General features: G+C 36.4%; 1 protein-coding gene across 2 annotated transcripts in view; it reads left to right on the top strand.

The window, feature by feature from the left end:
* The first annotated feature begins 7,285 nt into the window (after positions 1-7,285).
* SUCLA2 (succinate-CoA ligase ADP-forming subunit beta) overlaps positions 7,286-20,522 on the top strand; it is a 43,016-nt gene continuing 29,779 nt past the window's right edge. For both annotated transcript variants that reach the window (XM_039839346.1, XM_039839347.1), the window contains exons 1-4: positions 7,286-7,441; positions 10,960-11,140; positions 17,185-17,284; positions 17,471-17,633. In XM_039839346.1, the coding sequence (XP_039695280.1) occupies positions 7,352-7,441; positions 10,960-11,140; positions 17,185-17,284; positions 17,471-17,633 (534 nt within the window). In that variant the 5' untranslated portion in view covers positions 7,286-7,351. The remainder of the gene's footprint in view (positions 7,442-10,959; positions 11,141-17,184; positions 17,285-17,470; positions 17,634-20,522) is intronic.

Genomic DNA, 20,522 nt, shown 5'->3' with positions numbered 1-20,522 from the left:
CATTGTATTTGAAATGTTTCTTATAGACGACATACAGTGGAATCATGTTTTAAGCAACCTTGTCAATATCTGTATTTTAATTGGTGCACTTTGACCATTGACATTTAATGTAATTATTGCTATGTTAGAGCTTAAGTCTACCACTTTATTATTTATTTTCTATTTGTTCTCTGGGTTATTTGTTTCTTTATTTTCTGTTTCCTGCTTCCTGAAGGTTACTTGAATATCTTTTTAGAATTCCATTTTTATTTATTTATAGTGTTTTTGAGAATATCTTTTTTTATAGCTTCTCAAATCGTTGGTCTAGGTATTACATTATACATATATCACCACAGAATATTGTAGTTTTTTTCATGTGTGTATAGAAAACCTACTTCCATTATTGTCCTTTTACTTTCCTGTGTTTATAATATATAATTGTCTCAAACTTGTTCTCTGCTTACATTTAGAACCATATCTGACAGTATTATAATTTTTGCTTCAATTATCAAACATAATTTAGAAAACTCAAGAGGAAAGAGAACACCGATTGTATTTACCCATATCTTTGCTTACCATTGTCTTTTTTCCTTCTCTATGTTCCAAAGTTTCTTCTTCGATCTTTTCCTTTCTGTTTAGAGACTTTCCTTTAGACTTTCTTTTAAGTCTTCAGTTGTCTGATGACAAATTCTCTTAGTTTTCATTCATTTGAGAATCTCTTGATTTCCCTTCCATTCCTGAAGGATATTTCAATAGATATGAGATTTTGAGTTGACAATCCTTTTCTTTCAGCACTTGAAAATTGTTGTGCTATTTCCTTCTGGCCTCAGACATAGGTGATGAGAAATCTGCTGTCATGTGAATTTTTTTCCTGTATAGGTAAGGGTCATTTTTCTCTGGCTGCTCAAGATTTTTATTTTGTCCTAGTTTTCAGGAGTTTAGTTATGATGTGTCTTGTGTGGATTTCGTTGGATTTGTCCTGTTTGGAGTTTGTTCAACTTCTTGAATCTGTAGGTTTATGTCTTTTGCCAAATTTGGGAAGCTTTCAGTTATTATTTCTTTGAGCACTTTTTCAGCCCTGTCCTCTTTCTTCTTTCCTTCTGGGATTCTGATGACATGAATATTAAATTTTTTGTTATAGTCCCATAGGTCTCTGAGGCTCTGTTTATTTTATTTTTTCAATTTATTTAATTTCTTGTTCAGATTGAGTAATTTCTATTCTTCTGCCTTCCCATTCACTGATTCTTTGCTCTCTGCTGTTGAGACCACCACTGAGCTTTCTTATTTCAGTTATTATATATTTTTCAGTTCTAAAATTTCTATTTGATTCTTTTTTTATATATTGTATATCTTTGCTGAGGCTTTCAATTTTTTTTTACCCTTTTCAAGCATGTTCATAATTGCTCATTGAAGCATTTTTTAATCATACTTTAGTATTAAAATCTTTGGCAAATAATCTTACATCTCTATCTTCTCTGTGTTGGCATACATTGATTGTACTTTTTAAGTTCAATTTGAGATTTTCTGTTTCTTGCTATGATGGATAATTTTCTATTGAAACCTAGACATTTTCACATTATGTTATGAGATTCTGGATCTTGTTTTAACCTTGTTTTAGCTTGATTTTTTTTTTCTTCAAATTGCTCTGACAGAGAAAAGGGGAGAGTACTGCTTAGGTACTGTCAGGTAGAAGTAGAGAGGTTCCTCTCTTGGCCTTCATTGCTTCCCAAGGTCGGGGAGCTCCTCCTTACCACTGGGTAAGGGTAGGAGTTCTGGCTTCCAGTGACACCACAGTGGAGGTGGTTTTGTTAATGCTCTACAGTGGTGAAAATATTGACTTTTCATCAGGACTCTTCTGATACCACCCCAGTGGAGAAGGGGAAAGTGCCTCATTACTCCTGGGTTGGGGCAGAAGTCCAGGCTCCTCAGGTGGTCTCCATTAACACTTTGGGAGGAGAGGGGCTCATTGCTAGTCAGTGGAAATAAAATTCTCAGTGTACTTCTACGACACCACTGTTAGTGGTATGTTGGAGTACCTCATTACAGCCTTGTAAGTGTGGAATTTTTGATGCTCCATTCAAACTTTGCTGGCATGGTGAAGGTAGGGCCATAGTTTTGTTTGTGGTGTTTGACCAGAGAATAATGGCTATTGTATGAAAGTTTCCATCTTGCTTGGCTGCACCTTTCCTAGTCTTTTAGCTTCAGAGAGCAGGCTTTTTAGGGGGCTTTTTTTTTGTCTGCACCCAATGGCATTTATGATTTACTAGCTTCTTTAGCATCAAATTTAGGATATTTAAGGCAAAAAGAAAACCCAGAGAATTACTACCATGCTATTCCTTGGTTCAGAGGTCCCTATCTGGACTATCTACTTTTCTTCTCCTATCATTGTCTTCTTATGATTGTTTTATATATACAAATTATATATACTATATATATAATTTATAGTACATATAACATCTAGAGTTTTATATATATATATAATATATAGTATATATAACATCTAGAGTTTTTAGTTGTACTAAGTGGGAAGAATAAGGGAAAGTACATCTATATCATTTTCTGCTATTATTTATTTTGTTGTTCAAATTGTCACATAATTAGCTAACGGCTATTTGGCTTCTGTATTTTTGATACATCTCCCACTTTTTGAGCACATCCTTACTTTTTGACTCAACAGTACATTCCAAGCTCATCTTGTACTTTCCCTGCTCAATCCTATAACTAGTGATTTCTCCAAAAATATCTAGTTCTTTTTAGTGGAGAATGGTAATTAAATCTGGGCATAAGATGTGCTTATTGTTACTGGTGGTTGCTGCTCCCAGGCCTTCTCAGCGTACAGAGAAGGCAAACACACACACACACACACACACACAAATATGTGATGGTTAATTTTATGTGCCATGGTGCCCAGATATTTGGTCAAACAAAAACAATATTCTGAATATTTTCAGGAGGATGTTCTTCTATATGAGATTTACATTTAAATCAGTGGACTTTTAGTAAAGCAGATTGCCCTCCATGATGTGGATGGTTCTCACCCAATCTGTTGAAGGCCTGAATAGAATGAAAGACTAATCTCTCCAAAAAAGGGATATCTCCAGCCTGATGGACTTTGGACTTGAACTTCAACATTAGTTCTTCCCTAGGTTTCCAGCCTGATGGCTCACCTTGAAGATTTTGGATTTGCCAATCTTCATAATTGCATGAGCTAATTCCTTAAAATGAATCTCTCTATATATGTACACATTCTACTGATTCTGCTTCTCTGGAGAAACCTATGTAATATAATATCTATATCTATTTCTATATCTATCACTACATATTGAAAATCATGAGTTTATACCAATACTTAATTCCAAACAAGAGAAAAACTCTAATGTTCTCTTTTTCATATTTTGACTTCCTTATTTGATAGAAAGAAATCTAACCCCCACTATTCTTAAGATATTTACTTATTTGCACAATTTCTCTTATGTGTTGTTGAGAGTCAGTAGAATATATTTTGTCAATTTTCCAACATAAGTAAAGTGTCCTGAGGTTGGAGTCACTTATCTCTTTAATTCTGGGGGCCTGTATAAACTTAGGATGTCTCTAGCTCTACCTCAAGGGAGATATTCTGGGAGAGCATATGGGAAGCTGTTAGGGCTACCAGGGGTATAGCACATGTAGCTGGGAGTTGTAAAAACTGAGTCATGGAAAGCGGCAATAATGATTATATCTTGGATTTACATAACATTTTCAGATGTTTTCACATATTTATCTTGTTCCTAACTTTCACCAGACAGTTAGGGCATTTATTACTAGATATTGTGGTAGGCTCAATAGCATCCCTCTGAAATATATCCAGGTCCTAATCCCTGGGACCTGTGACCTACCTTATATGGTGAAAGGACTTGCAGATATGATTACACTAAGAATCTTGAAATGGGGAGATTATCCTGTAGTATGGTGGGTCCTAAAAGTACATATATCCTTAAAAGAGAGAATATTTGACACAGAGAGAAGAGAAGGAGGCTGAGATTGGAGTGAAGTTACCACAGGCTAAGGAGTACCAGTAGCCACCGAAGCAGGAAATGGAAAGGAACAGATTTCCCCCTTAATCCTCCAGAGGGAGTGTGGACCTGTTAACACTTTGAATTTATCCAGATGACAACAATTTTGGTTTTATGGCATCCAGAACTGAGATTTTTTTAAGCTACCCAATTTGTGTCAATTTGTTACAGCAACTACCAGAAAAAAAATACCCATTTTTAACAAATGTGGAACCTGAAACTCAGAGAGGATAAATGACTTGCTTAAGACCACACAATTAGCAGGTGGCAGAGCTAGAATTCAAATACAGGTGTATTGACTTTAAATCCAATGCTCATCCCTGGTGACTGCCTCCTCCCTTACAAAGCCCCTCCCCTCCAGTAAGACAAAAAGACAGTAGAAAGAGCAAGGCAGGAGTGGTTGTTATTCTTGGGTACTTATTAAAAACACTAGGGGAATTTTTACAAAAGATCACACTAGGTCCCACCCTAGACAAATGAATTAGACACTTTGGTGGTGGGGCCCAAGCAAAGATTTTATAAAATCTCTCCAGGTGATTCTAGGGTTCAGCCAAGGTTGAGAACTAGTGGTACAGTGATACCAAGTTCATTTTATAAGTTCATGTGTATGAGAACTGTGACTATCTTTATACATCTGAACTTAAATTCTATTATTCACCCTTATTACATCAAATGCAAGAAACTTAATCTCTGTTAAATGAGGATCTTTTTCCATCCTTCTCCTTCAATGCAGGGGATATATGCGGTGATAGAACAGCAGGGAACATCTAGTCTGTTTTCTTCTTATTTATTTTTTCTTCTTTTTCTTCTTTTTTTTTTTTTCTTTTTTCTGACACATTCCTCTTCTCAAACACTCTGAATCATTGCTCCTTACAGGTCTATCTCTTCTTGTTCTCGCCTGCTGGCTCTCTGTACTTGTCTATGTAACTTTCAAAGGTTCTAGAAGCCCTTGCAGGCTTCTCCAGCTCTGTTGGGGTAGATACGAATCCTGGGAATATGATTTGGCTCTATCTGCAGGAGTCCACAAACCTGCCAGAGGTTTCCACCCCTGTATCACCCTTGTGTTCAAGAAATTTTGGGTCTGCCTCTAACGCTCCTTGTTTTAGATTCCCAAATCTCTTTGGGGCTGGAATTATCCTTTGTCCTGGACACAATGGGCTTGGCAAGTGCACAGCACAGGGACCCCCTCAAGGAACCACCAGAGAATGTCTAGCTTCTCTCCTCTCTTCATCTTTTCCAGGGGCATTGGAATGTGGAGGGTCTAAAAACTTTAATGATTTTAAAGGACTGTGAAAAAATCAGTTTTCTTCCCCTCAGGAAATTTCTTTTCCCCTCTTTCCTGCATACCATCCCATCTTTAATCTCCTGGAAGGCAGAGATAGACAAAGTGGGAGACTAGAGGTCAAGGACAGGAATGGCATTGCACCAGAGGAACAATTCTTTCTTTCATTTCTTCTTCACCCTACAATCCCTCCTACCAGCCTCCCAAACCTGGGTATCTGCTTAACAAATTCTGTTATACTTTACTGCCCACTACTAGTTTCTAAAAGTCTTGTAGATAAGGATTGCAATTTTTTTTGCCATGAAAAAGTAGTTTCTTGGTAATTTCATTTTTTAAGGCTGATTGCATAATGATGAAACACTTAGCAAATAGGTGGCCTAACATCATTTTACCTTACTCAATTCTTCAATGAAGTGTGAAGAGGTATAGCTGCTCTGAACAAAATCCAGAAGCTCTGTGGGAGGAGTGCGCCTCCACCTTGTTTGGGCCTCCAAAGCAGCAGGGCCCCATGAACCAGCATGTTCTTTCTCATTGGCGTTCCCATCCATTTTTCTGTTGTTATTATGCCTGCTTTTAAGCTAGTATCATAGAGGACATAGCAATGGAGATGTGACTTGAACTTAAAGCAAAGTTAAACCAGTTAGGCTTCTAGCAGGATTATAGCCTTACATCTTATTTTAGTACATGGACTAAAATAAGATTTAGGGTTTATCCATGTACCTTTACATAACTGGTGTTTATCCATGTACCTTTACATAACTGGCATTGGATTTATCCATGTACCTTTACATAACTGGCGTTGGATTCAGATGTTTGGTTGTACTGGTAACTACTGTGTTTACTATCAATTAAAATGAGCTGGCTTGAAAATTAGTATGCCTTACTCATATCTGATGGGATATGTGTTCTTCATAGAAACTGGCAGGTCCCAGGCCCAGCTCTTTGTACGCATCATCCAGATTTTATTTGATTGGCTATGATGGGTAGTAGAAGGGTAGAGCAAGAGACATCCCAGCTACCAATGTCTGTTTCCCCTTTCCCTGCTTCTAACTGCACAGAGTATCTATTAGTGATGAAAGTAACCTTGAGGTTACTTCCCCATGAGTGCCAATGGAACAAAAAAATCCTCAAGAAAGTCTGGCCTTTAAGAATTGAGATTTGGGGGACTGCTAAAAACTCCTTTCTATTCCGTAAGTTGATAAGCTGCTTGTATTAGATTCGCTTTTGTTTATACAGTGCAGATCTGTAAATGGAGTCACTGTGCATCAGAAGTAGGTACCAGAGTCTGGCTAATGCTTGTCAGCAATGCCCACCTATTCCTCGGTTAAGATCTTGCCCACCGAAATGGCTTCGAAACATTTTGAACCCCGATGTCCAGTGGTCAGCTTTTTGATAGGGGACAACGTCATCTCAGGGTTTTCAAGGCACAATATGTGCATCTGATTCATCTACATAACTCTAAGAAACAGATTTCCTTAGATGGAGTCTGCTGAAGGTAATTTTTAAACAAGCTTCCCAAGTGATGCCGGTGTGCCGTCTGGATGGATAACTAGTGGCAAACCCTCTTCTCTTTGAGCGCTGGAATCGCTCTGTTTTACTCACTGTTGTATTCCAAGGGCTCGACTCAGTGTTTGGCTCAAGCAGACATTAGGTACTTATTTTTTGAATGCATCCTATCTTACAGACGAAGCCAAGGAGCCTCGGAGAAGTTAAGATCCCACAAGTGGAGGTGCTGGTCGTCCTTCCATTGCGAAATGGTTAGGCACTTTCTGGCTGCCGGTCGAATATTGAGGCTGCGGTCCTGTTTCACAGGTCAAAGTTTGCTTTTACATCGGACAAGTCCGATTTCTCCTTAGTCCGATTTTTGCTTAGTCTGATTTCTGCTTGTGCCCTCCCGGCAGCCGCGGAGTTAAGCCGAGGCCCCGCCCCGACGGGTGGGTCCAGGAGGCCCGCGCGCCGCCCCTGCTACGCCGCCCGACACCGCGCATCGCTGCGCCTGCGCGCGGCACCGACCGAGGGGTCGGGGTTGGACTCAGAAATGGCGGCCTCCATATTCTATAGCCGGCTTTTGGCCGCTTCCACCCTTAGGAGCCACCCGCCCCGGACGGCGCTGCGGGCCGCCGCCCAGGTATTGCAACCCAGCCTGCTCTTGCTTCGAGGGTCGGCAGGAGAATGGGAGAGGCCGGAGACTTGGCTCCTGTGGGCGTGGTGTAAAGGGATCCGGTTGGGGGTCACTTCTCAGTCGGTGACATTGGGTGACATGGGGTGCCCCGTCAGGCCTGCGGGCGGCTCGCCCGGTAGTGCGGCGCGCCAGGACTGCGAGCTGGTCCATGTTTGCATTTCTTTGCTCTGGTCCTCAGTCTTGAGGAGCCTTGGCGACCGGGCTGCAGCTGCTCACCCAGTTTCCGAGGGGCGACGGGGAATCGGGGTGGGGTCCCAGTGTAGGTCAAGGGTCCAGGGCAGTTTCTTCTGCCATTCTTGCGTCTCGCAGGGTGGGCAGAGGCTTACGCGCTTGTTGGGGGCGGGGCGGGTAAATGCCCTTCAGATGTACTTTTGTGTTAGTTAGGAGCTGTCATTAGGTGAGATGACTTCCCAGGACGAGCGGTGCTTGGTGATTGGGCTTTTCTGGGACGAGGCAGGGAAGTTTCTCCCCCAAGTAATCGTGTACTGCTCTGTTTGTTAATAGTAGTAATAAGATGATGTTTACCAGCTTGCCACTTGGGGAAGTAAGAAAATAATCTTTTAGATTACTTCATTTTTGGATAGACTGCAGCATAATGGCCGCAGGTTTTGTTTTGTTTTTTGGGTGTTTACTGTGTGCCAGCTATGTGCTAAGCGTTTTAACATGTAGTCTCTCATTAGGCTTTTCAGCAACACTGTAAGGGAGTCATTAATATCTGCATCATTGATGAAGAAACTGTGGCTAAGAGAGCAAGTAATTTGGGCTAGGTCAGGAAGCAGGTAAGGTCAAAGCTGAGTTTTAATTCCAGAATTGTTTGGCTCTAATGCCTGTTTACTTGAATCTTCTCTATAGTTTTTTCCAAAACATAAGAATTGGCCTATTCTTTTCAACGTTGATGCCATGAAACTTGTGGAACAGCATAATTGGCTTTGTAAGTCAGCTCCAGAGTTTTAGGTTACGTACTGAAGTAACTCCTCAGACATGCCATAGATGAATTGATTTTGACTGTTATTTTATCTTTTAAAAGCTATTCATACTTTCAGTCCAGAGATAGTGAATTTCATGACTTTGATTTTTTTTTTTTGGCCTTGATCTTCCTTCTTATGTGTCTTATGGGCACCTTCTTAAGGGTGCTGTCTAGTTTTTAGAAAGTGAGGTGAATTTGTTTTTGTCCTAATCATAATCTTTATCCTTTTGGAAATACCTTTATAAGCCTTTGTCTCTCCATATGGAGATTCCTAATATTGTATTATAACATCTTCTACCCTCACATTAAGTAATGTGGCTTTAGAATTTAGAAAGACCTTGGTCCATCCCCTTTCTTTTGTAGATGAGGACACAGAGATGCAAGTTCTTAGGAAACTTTTTCAAGGTCACTCAATGAATTTTGCAAATTCTCTTAAACATTTTGTTTGGTTCTCTGATCTTCTTCTGGTTTCTCTATCTTTCATCCAGGTATATTTGATAAAAATAAAGTTACAAGTAGATTAATTTGAGATATTTTCTTACAGAGTGAGTCGCACTCCCCAGTAATGACATTTTTCCACTTTTTAATATGTATTATTTAAACCAAGTGTGTGACTGGATAGGTGGTGGTGTAAGGATTTGGATAGGAATTGGTGGCCTTTGGAATCTTCTAAGGGATAATATCAAGAAAGACAAATACTTAAATGTGGGGAATCCTTGTGATTATGCAGGAATTTGTGTTACTAACGTAATTCAAAGCTCATGATATTTCAAGTTACAACTTCTAGTGGTGCAAGGAAAAGATTATCAAGATACCTCAGATATTTAAAAAATATTTAAAGCGGTAAAAGAGCTATCACCAGTACCTTATATGTACTGCTAATTCTTTGCAAATATAGGTATTTGAAATAAAAATATACAGTAGTTCATCTTATTCATGGGAGATATGTTCCAAGATCTTCAGTGGATGCCTGAAACCATGGATAGTAACCTACCCTTATATATATTATGTTTTTCCTATGCATACATACTTATGATAAAGTTTATAAATTAGGCACAGTAAAAGATTAACATAACAATAACTAGTATAATAGAACTCTTATAACAGTATACCGTACTAGCAGTTTTGTGAGTATCCTTAGAACCATTATTGAGTAAAATAAGGGTTACTTGAACACAAGCGCTGTGATACCCTGACAGTCAATCTGATGACTGAGATGGCTGCTAAGTGACCTGCTAAGTGGGTAGCATATACAGCATGGATATGCTGAACAAGGATGATTCACATCCTGGACTGGGTGGAGCAGGGCTGCATGAGATTTCATCATGATATTCTGAATGGCGTGCATTTTAAAACTTATGAATTGTTTTTTTCTGGAATTTTCCATTTAATATTTTCAGACTGAACTTGACCACTTAGTTTCTGACTGAAACTGTGGAAAGCAAAACCACGGATAAGGGGTCACTGCTGTAGCAGTTAAGGGAATTATTTAGAAGGAATACATTAAAGATGATGTTGCAGATCAGTTTTCTGAGATGATATTTACAGGCTATGAGATGGAGAGTTTCATGGAGGAAGTCTACTGGAAAGTGATCTCTGGGTCAGCCTTTCTAGGAGAGTGAAGGAAGAAGGATTGCATAGAGGGAGAAGCATAATTGTGGTGCAGCTGTGTAGGGGTCTCTGCTATTTCTCTGCAACTAGGATGGTCCTTCTGAATTGTCACTAATTGGGGTGCAGCTGTGTAGGGCTGTGTAGGGGTCTCTGCTATTTCTCTGCAACTAGGATGGTCCTTCTGAATTGTCACTAATTGGGGTGAGGTGCCAGGTCTTTATATCCCTCGCTTAACACCCATTGACCAGTGAGTGATTGGATGCAGGCTGACAATGGGAAAGAAGTGTGACTTTGGGAGAGGAGTCGCCAATGAGAGGACTCAGCTGAGAGCTGTCAGCAGTCAGCGCTCCCAGCAGCTGGGCTGTGAATGCCTTGTTTCTGAAGGGAGGATCTGGATAGCACACCACAGTGAAACCAGGGTTTTGAGTCTTGAGTGTACGAAAGAGTAAAAATACCAAATCATTCAATTATCATGTATCTTAGTGCCGGGAAATTTGTTAGTTGCTGGAGGAATGGTGGAGAAAGGGATTGGAAGATTTTTGATTTGTTGGGAAAGATAAGATTGGTTTTAGATCTGCTGAATTTGGCCTTGAGGTAGAAATGCTCTGTAGATCATTAGAGATTTGGTAGTACAACTCAAATTAAAGATAAGGACTAGAGATGATGAGGAGAGTTAAAACTACGAGGGTAACATTTGATATTTAGCTGGTGGATTAGCTTTTAGTTTAATGTTGTAATTTAGGTACTATGAACATTATATTTTGATGATTTAATAGGTTTATTACAGTTATGAAAAACCAAGTACTCAAGTTATTTTGTGAAGGTGTTTTTAACAAGAATACTGCCAGCTCACTGTCATATATAATTATGTCCCCAATTTCTTTAGGTTCTGGGAAGTTCTGGATTGTTTAACAACCATGGACTTCAAGTACAGCAGCAACAACAAAGGAATCTCTCACTACACGAATACATGAGCATGGAATTGTTGCAAGAAGCTGGAGTCGCCGTTCCCAAAGGACACGTGGCTAAGTCACCAGATGAAGCTTATGCAATTGCCAAAAAATTAGGTACTAAATTAAAAAAAAAATACTCATGTCACCTGGAGATTGGAATGCTGATAAGATGCAAACTTTACTTGTGGTTTAAAACAACTTTTAGTTTTTATTTTATTAATAAAATAAAAAATAAATTTCGTTTACTTAAAAGAGGAAGCAGAACTTTGTGATTGTCGACATTCTAAAATTACTGTGAGACTGTTACGTGGTCCCATAGTGCTATTAATTTAAGACTCACTTATATTGGCATTAGGAAGCTGAAGTCCTGTTTTTAGTTGGAATATAATAGATTGAGAAGGAAATTATGTTTACTACTCCATAGTTTAAAAGTATGGTGTCTGTGATGATTCTTCAGGAAATTGGTGAAGGACAATCTTAGCTGTTTATGTGGTTGTAAAGAGAGGTCCAATATTTCCCCTTTCTTTTTTGACGTGAAAAATATGAACCAAAGGGGAAATAAAAGAAGTTGAGCCCTAGATGTAAACTCTACGAGAGCAGGGTTGTTTAGCATAATTTCGTTCATGATATCTCCCAAACTCTTAGAAGAGTGCCTGACACGTTAGGTAGTCAGTAAATATTAATATTTGTTAAATGAATTAAGTAATTCTTTTGAATTCAGTAGCTCTGTGTTTATTAGTAAGTTCTTTTATTGATAATGGAAACCTTAATAGCTTTTGTTAACTTGAATTTATATTAATCTCTTAATTAAAAAATAAATTTTAACTTTAAAAATATGAGAACATGATAATGAGTAATGTACTAGCTATATAATGCATTTTCTTTTTAACAGTATTTAAAATTCCACCAATTTTAGGTTAGCAGTTAATCTCTTATGTGTACCTTTGACTAATACGGCTTTAAATGTGCTTTGCTGAAGATTTTGCTTTTATTTTTCAAGAAAGATATGGAACATTTAAAAAAATTTTAAAAAGTTTAATCTAGATCTGTACTTATTTGTTTCTAGAATAGGTTTTTCTTTCAAAAGTGAGGGCATTTACAAGTTCAGAAAATTGTCTTATAAACTGTGTTTTTGAATGTGATAGTCATGATTTTCTTGACTTGGAAGCATAATTTTTCATTAACAATTTTTTTGTTAATCAGAAAAAATTCTTTTTATTCAGAATCCAAGCAAACTTTTTATTTAGTAAAAGCTTTGTGTAAGTTAATACTAATTTTGGCGGAATTTTTGTTAATGATGACCTGTAATTTGAACTTGTGCATGGTAAAAGATGTACCTCATTTTTACCTTTGAAACATCGCATATAAGAGGCTCTTAAGGGTCAAGGCTTAAAAAAAAAACTCATGATAGTACTTCGTATTTGTATAGTATTTTTTGCAAAGGTTAATTTTTAATAACTACCTTCTTGAGATTCAGTCATATTTTATATATATATATTCAGCCATATATACATATATACATGTATATATTTGACTAAATGTTAATTTCTAAAGAAGAGCCAGCTAAGTAGGAAGAAAAACTTGGAAATTTAATTAAGAAAGTATAAGTTTTTCTTACTCTATCCTTGTGTCCTTAGGGATGAATTTCCAACCCTTTGACTTTTTAAAAAATTTTTGTTAGTCCGGTCTCTCGAGTGATGCTTCTTTTTTTTTGTTTACCAATTCTTTCCTTTATAATAATGCTGTAGGTATAAAATGTTTTCCATACCAATGTTAATAGGGCCGGATTTATATACAATGAAGTCAATAAAAGCTATTTCTTTTTCTATTTCCAAATTATTATAATTATTATAATTCATTTTCTTTAATTAGCTTTCCATATATTTACTTATTTAGTCTAATGTCATTGTTCTGTTAGAAAAAATAATTTGTGGAAACGTTCATAAAATGAGTAGGATTTATTCAAATGTCAATCTTTTGATTTCTTTACTCCTTGTAAAAATCTTTAATGGTTCTTAGCTACAGAAGAAAGAATAGTTATGTTTAAGATATACTATAACTATGAGTGTTTCTTGCAAGTTCTCTGGGACCGGGTCTTACAAGTAGTAAGGAGCAGGTACGCAGCTCTGATTTTGAGCCCCTTGGAACAGAAGGCATCTTGTTAATCTAGAAAGTGTGTTTTTATTAAAGAACACATCAGATGATTATAGTATGGGAGCGGGATTAGTGACTAATGAGGACCTATAAATCTAGAGGAGCAGAAATTCTACTCTTTAAAAGATGTATTTAGTAACTACTATGAAGACATTGACAAGTTTGCTCTTGCTGCAAGGCATTACTACCAGAAGGTATCGATTATGAGATCTAATTGTACAAGGTGCGGTATTAGGTACCTTAGAAATACACCTGGTTCTGTGTAGCTGGCAATTTCCAGTGCTAATTTTGGCTAGCTCAAGGTGATTTTTACTTTTTGAAGTACTGTAAAATTCATAAAATTCCAATTCACATTTCTTAAAAACTCTTACCTTACTTGCCAATATACTATGATAAATGCATTACAGGTGTGACAAACTGTTGTTTCCCCTCAGTCCTGTGAATGGCAGGAGAAGCTGAGTTAGCATGGAGACTGGGGCTTCTGAGCCTTAAAGCTGGTGACTTCCACTGAAATAGCTCTGGCCTCTTTCCCCAGTATTCCCTACAAATTTTGTCATTTTCTGTTTGTGTCATGATGTGAAAAAATTGGGAAGCACTGTCCTGTAGGCAAGTTTTACCCATTGTGAATAACTGAAGTTAGATATGAAAGAAATGTTGGAAAGAAATCTAATTGTGATTAGATTTAAAGACACTGTCAGTCCATAAAATGAAGGTTAATGAGCTTGAAGATCACATAGGAGTTTCTGAAACAGATTGTCAAAGAGATTGTTGTTAAGCACAGAGAAATGAAACAGTTATAGTTTGGGGTCAGTTCTAAGAGCAGATTCCATCTCTTAGTTATTGGTCCTGGGAGATAAGCTTTCAGTAAGGCATTTGTCAGAGATCTTATAATTTTCCTATTGATCGTAGAGGTGTGGTGTGGATTCTAGTATAATTAAGGTACGATTTCTTCCTGGTTGAATAAGTATACATAGGGTACTACTGGTTAATGAATGTCAGCCTAGAGGGATGGCATACAGTAGGACTTTGCCTTCTTTTTTCTTCTTTTCAATGTTTCATTAGGTGATTATATACGAGGCGTGCTTAAAACATTTGTGAATTACTAAAGCTAGGAGGGATGGTAACTATATTTTAAATATAATTTTGGGATCCCTAGAAGATATCTTAACTAGAGCAATGGGTCAAATTTAATAAGACTGTATGCTCTATGAGGGCAGGATAGGTCTCCCTTGCTCATTGTTGTATCTACTGCTCCAGCACATTATCCTGTATGTACATGTAACTGTTGAATGAAACATTAGAATTGAATAAAATCTGTTTCACTTAGTTGCCCTAAAACTTATCTTCTAATCTTCCTCCCCATCTTGACAGTTGATGAGCCCGTATATCATTATTATTATTATTTTTGGCTTTTCTATTGTTGTGAGGGGCTTTTTTTTAGAAGGAATTTTTGAAGCAGCATCTTTGCCCCTAAGGAATTCATATTCCTAAGAAAAGGGAATGGATACTTTGGGGGATGAGCCATCTGTTTTATAAAATGTTTTTGAAAAAAGTAGAGTTTCATTACTCTTATTTAATACGTCATGTGTTAATTTACCAGTTTAACGAATAGGAATGTTTGCATTCAGCCCAGCAAAGCACCCGTTTATCTGTTGACCATTTTTACATTACATTTGCACTGTTTGGATTACCGTTATTCTCTTTGGATATAAATGAATTTTTCTAAAGTACTAGAAAACCATGACTTGGCAGGTAACCAGAAACAGCTAAAATGACTAGTGGCTGCTGCTTTTAATTTTAGCACAAACTCTTTAATTTGCTATAGTTCTACGTGTTGTCTTCTCAATAAGAAAAATTTTGTTACATTTAAGGAAATTTCTAAGTTTAATCTTCATCTAATATTAGTTGGGACACTTGGGAATGGCGGAGACTGTGGCAAATTAAAAAGGGTCTATCTTGTATAACCAGGGCACTTGTAAATTACCTCGAATTGCAGGGCCCAATATTTCTAGTTCTGAGTTTTTCCAAAAGCAGTGGAAAATCAATAAGAATTCTCTTCATTTTTAAATGTCCTTTTATTCAACATTCAGAAAATATGTTCCAGGAACCCTCCTAGGAGTGTGTAAACATCAATGAACACAAAAACTGTTCTACTCTTCAGGAACCCATATTCTAGTGGGGGAGCAAAACAATAAACATGAAAAATTATGTTTGAAAGTGTTGACTTCTATGGAAGGAATAGTAGAGCAGGGTAAAGGGGATTGGTCACAGTTGTAGTATTAGGTAGGGGATCAGGGTAAGCCTCATGGACAATATGAGATTTAAAGAAAAACTAGAAGGGAATGAAGACTTTCCCACATGGATACCTAGATGAAGAGTTTTCCAGGCAGAGGGGTAGCATTAGAGCCATGTCCTGCAGGCAGGAGCACTCCCAAGAACAGTGGACACTCGTGTAGCCAGAGTGGAGTGAGCAATGAGGAGGGCATAGGAGTATAAAGGAGGAGGGGCTGAGAGATTGTGCGGCGCCATGTAATTTGCCACTGTAAGGACTGTGGTCTTACTCTTAGTGAAATGGGCATTCAGTGCAAAGTTTTAAGTAGAGTGAGGTACTCATTTTGGGTGCTGATTCGAGAATACTCTATCAAGGACAAGGGTAATCTAGGGGAGATAATGACGGCTGGGACTAGGGTCCAAATTGGAGATGCTGAGGAGATGCTGAGGAGTGGTCCAGATCCTGGATGCATTTTGAAGATAGAATCTCTATTTTCTGACTGAATGAATGTGGGATGTGAAAAAAAGGTGTTTTTTTTTTTAAATTCTACCTTGACTGACTCATAGGGCCATCTTCTGATTTAAATGTCTACATTTTCAGTGTAGACTCAATTTACATCATAAATTTTCTAAATGTTCTTTTGTAATAATTGTTTCAGTATAAACTGTAGGTTATTTCTTATTTGTTTGATCACAAACTGCATTTGCTGCCTCCTTGATTAGGTGGGAGTCCCCTCATTTTGCTTGGTATGTGCATTAGGGGATGACTTTGCCCCAGTAGTAGAGTTCTCATCTTCAGCCTGTTCAAATACACATTTATGGCTACAGCAAATCTGTAGGGAAACAACGAATAAGACAATGTCCTTAACTCTGACCTCAAAGATTAATTTTTATCTCATAATGTAATATTGGTGTTGCAGTGCTAATATGGGCAAATGCAATGAGAAGCAAAATGAGGAACTCTGAAGTTCTGCCTCTCTGGGGAGACAGAGAATGCCCCTCTAAGAGGTATTGCCCTGGATAGTGAATGATGAGTAGTACCTAGGCTAAACAGCTAGTTTGCTCATTTTCTTCAGCAAGTTAGAATGGGGAGGAAGAGAGATCAGTCTACGTGTTAAAGAAGAAGAATTCAGAGAATTAAATAAAAATATTTTTAAGATTTATAAGCATAACATTCTGGAATCTTTCGATAAACATACCTTAACTCCTGCCTGCTAGTACTCCTCACAACTGTGCCACTCGACAGTGTGTATTAACGGGGCTTTCTGTTAGTGGAACAATGTAAATTGGCATCAGTACTGACATTTTCCCCTGAAGTCATGGTATATTTCTGCTCAAAGTAGCATTTATAGCTCAAATTTTCATAGGATAGCAAGTCTGCTTGTGCCTAGGAAAGGAGAGAAATAGTAGGAAGACATTTGAGTCTCAGTTTTGTACTTTTAATACCTCCCGAAGTACTAGATAAAGTGTCAAGGGAGGGTAAAATTATTTTCAGTATGCTTTAAAAATGGTTTGATATGAATAGCTAATTTTTTTTATGCTGTGGATCTTTAGATGGGAAATGTTTTGAGTGTTCTAATCTAGAAAATATATGGAATGCCTCACTTTTTGACACTGGATTAATGAGACTTTACTACATTTAATAACACCACTTAATGTGTATGCTTAAATAAAATATTTTGTCTTGCCAGCTTCTCTATACTTCTTATCTAATAGAAGTATTTTTCTTCTAGGTTCAAAAGATGTTGTGATAAAGGCACAGGTTTTAGCTGGTGGTAGAGGAAAAGGAACATTTGAAAGTGGCCTCAAAGGAGGAGTGAAGATAGTTTTCTCGTAAGTCATGTCTTTTAAAGAAAAATTGTCATTACTAAAGAAAAAACATATGTTGTAAAAGATCCCTCTAATTATTGAGTGATGAAAATACTGAGATTTAAATGTTAGATAAGAATTTTACTATCATTTGCTTTCATTTTTCTCACTTGGAGAAGAAAAGAATTTGAGTTCTTTTTCTTATTTCAGTCCAGAAGAGGCAAAAGCTGTTTCCTCACAAATGATTGGGAAGAAGTTGTTTACCAAGCAAACAGGAGAAAAGGGCAGAATTTGCAATCAGGTATTGGTTTGTGAGCGAAGATATCCCAGGAGAGAATATTACTTTGCAATAACAATGGAAAGGTCATTTCAAGTGAGTAATTGTAGACATGATATATTTAGGATGATTTTATTACATTGTTTCAAAAGTTGATTATTTGTAGTTGTATGGGAAAGATTAAAAAGGTATGATCTATAATCTATTTATATATGTCATGAGCACAATATTTTTGTGTCATTTTTAAAAAACAGTATAGTTAATGCCATCAAATATAGAATGGAAAAAAAAAAAAAAGCTATAGACAAAACCCTGCTGAAATAAAATCCATAGACTTTCCAAATTGTTAATTTGCTAAGAGCAACTTAAAAGAACTATTTTCTGTACTGTGATTTTTTCCCTACAGTTAGTTAAATTTTCTAGGAAATAATTCTAGCAGAGTAAAGTATTCTAACCAAAGAAGAAGTCTCTAACCCACTAAGAGAATGTGTATCCCTGGCTTCATCTTTTTTTTTTTTTCAACCTGCTTGTATTTTTAATAGTTTGGGGTTTGTTTCACTATATGATTTAGTACTTGGTAAGTTGAAAGGTGACATTCAGTAGCAAATGGTATTATTCTAAGGAGCATACTGTAGCTCTGCTCTCCTCTCCTAATGGAATCTCAAATGTTAGCAGTGAACTTAGGCATCAGGTGAAGAGAAAATATTTTCATAGACCTTATGCTTAGACCACTGATAATCATTTTATGCTATAATTATTTGACTTTTTGAGTGCGTTTGTTAAGTTTTATGAGCTGAGTCTGTGGTAACTAGCTTGTCTTCTGACGTAAGCTGGGTATATATATGGAAGCTCTGGTAAGGATTTGATGTAGAATATTACTAATTACACAATTAGTAATGTAAGAAAAAATTTAAGGGTCATGAAAATAGAATTTTTATATATAATAGCTTTTTAAAAACTATTTTCTGTACTGTGATTTTTTCCCTATGGTCAGTTAAATTTTCTAGTAATGTTTGAATGATATTTTAAAGTATTTTTGTAACTTTTAATTTTTATAAGAAAGTATTTCCTAAGGTATAACACTAGATGGTAGTAAAAACCCACTTAGGATATAAGATAAAAAGCTTTGTCTTATTCATGATGTCTTTACCTCTATAGGTTTCTCTATAAAGTAGAATTTAATTTTGTAAGTTACGTTAGAAATAACATAACAATAACCTTTGTATGCCTGGACAGTTTGAGATAGGAGTCTCATAATATACATTAAGAGTAGCTCATCTTGATTGGAGTAAATGTAGCAAACTGAATATGTGTTGTTAAAGATATGATTATAACACATTAAATATATTTTATTAAAGATACATGAAAACGTTAGGGAAAAGGATGAAATTTGAGTTCATTTTGAGAACTTGAATGTCAGAACTATTTGAATCTCATTAAGAAAAAAAATCTTTTTAAAAATTTTATTATTAATTTCAAGTATGCAGTACATTGGTTAGGCATTTATATAGTTTATAAAACAATCCACCTAATTACTCTTTCTCTCCTCTGGCTCTCCACCTAGCCAATACATTAATGCTAACTGCATTACTTATGCTGTGCTCCCCTTCCCCGTGATCATCTGTCAACTACTAATTTATACTTCTTTAACCCTTCACCCCTTTCTTCCAACTCCTCAATGCTCCTCCCCTCTGGCCGTCACCAGATTGTCCTCTATATTTGTGAGTTTGTTTTTACTTAGTTTGTTCTTTTTGTTCCTTAGATTCCGCATATATAAGTGCAATCATATGTTATTTATCTTAAGGAAAAAGTGTTTTTATTTCATTTGCAAAAGTAATACCTAGTTGTAATAATTCAGACTAAAAATTTGATAGTACTAATAAAACCATTTGGCCAAAGACGTTATAATGTTCTATCACACTGGACCAATGTGGAGTTGGTGTCAGTTTTTTGGATATAGTGAACTGTTTTTGGGATCCCTGTGGACAGGTCCCTTAATAGAGACAACAAAAAATCAGCTATTTATAAAAAAAAAAAAAAAAAAAGAATATTTTTGATTGAATTAAACTCCTATACATACAAGAGTTAACTGATTATTAAAATTTGCTTTGTTGCTTATCTGTTTTCAGGAGATGACCCTGATAGGTTTCTTTAGTGTGTCACATCAGGAAGCCTGGCAGTTGTTTAGAGTCGTAGTGCCCAAAAAAAAAAAAAAAAAAAAAATCAGGTTAAGTACCTATTCTCTGTTTTGGCACTTTTTAAAAATCAAATTTCTTAACATTTGCCTAGTGTCTGTTGGGTACTTTTGGCCTGAGACACATCTAATTTAACATCTCACAATTGCTACGTTAATTTATTTCTAAAGTAAAACATTGCAATCTGCTGTAAACGAATGATACTGTGACAGTTTTTTACTTTGCCTGGAATAGATATAAAATGTGCTACAAGAATTTCACATTTTATTTTTCATATTTTTATTTTTTTAAAGAGATCTTTATTAAGTGGCCTCTTTGTTATGCCATTTGAAATTCAAATTTATTTTAAGGCAAAATCTTTTCTAAGACCAATAAGAGAAGAAGAATACAGTTTTAAGAAGGTGAAAATAGCATCATTAATTTATTTGAAATTATAGCTATTTGCTAGAACTTAAATTTTTCTGAAAGTTTATTTTAAAATTTATAAGTTAAAACCAAATCTTTTAAATAGAAAGAGCTATTTCTTCAGTAGTCATGACAAAAATGCAAAACCATAGTTTTAACTGATCTCTTTTTATCCATGTAAGCTTTTTTCTGACCATTGGCTATAGATTTTGGGGTTTCTTCCTAATTGGTCAGGGAATTAGTATAAAAAGAGACTATTCACTTTCTAGTGTAAGTATTTCATATTTTTTTTTTTAAAGCTTTTTCTCTAACTTAGAGCCAATCATTACTTTAGTGAGAATTTATATTATCTTTTCTCCTCAGTAGTGGCACCTTCTATGTGGCT

Source organism: Pteropus medius, unplaced genomic scaffold (assembly GCF_902729225.1).
Source record: "Pteropus medius unplaced genomic scaffold, Ma_sr-lr_union100, whole genome shotgun sequence".
NCBI classification, from domain to species: domain Eukaryota; kingdom Metazoa; phylum Chordata; class Mammalia; order Chiroptera; family Pteropodidae; genus Pteropus; species Pteropus medius.
This window is presented reverse-complemented; position numbering and strand designations above follow the sequence as displayed.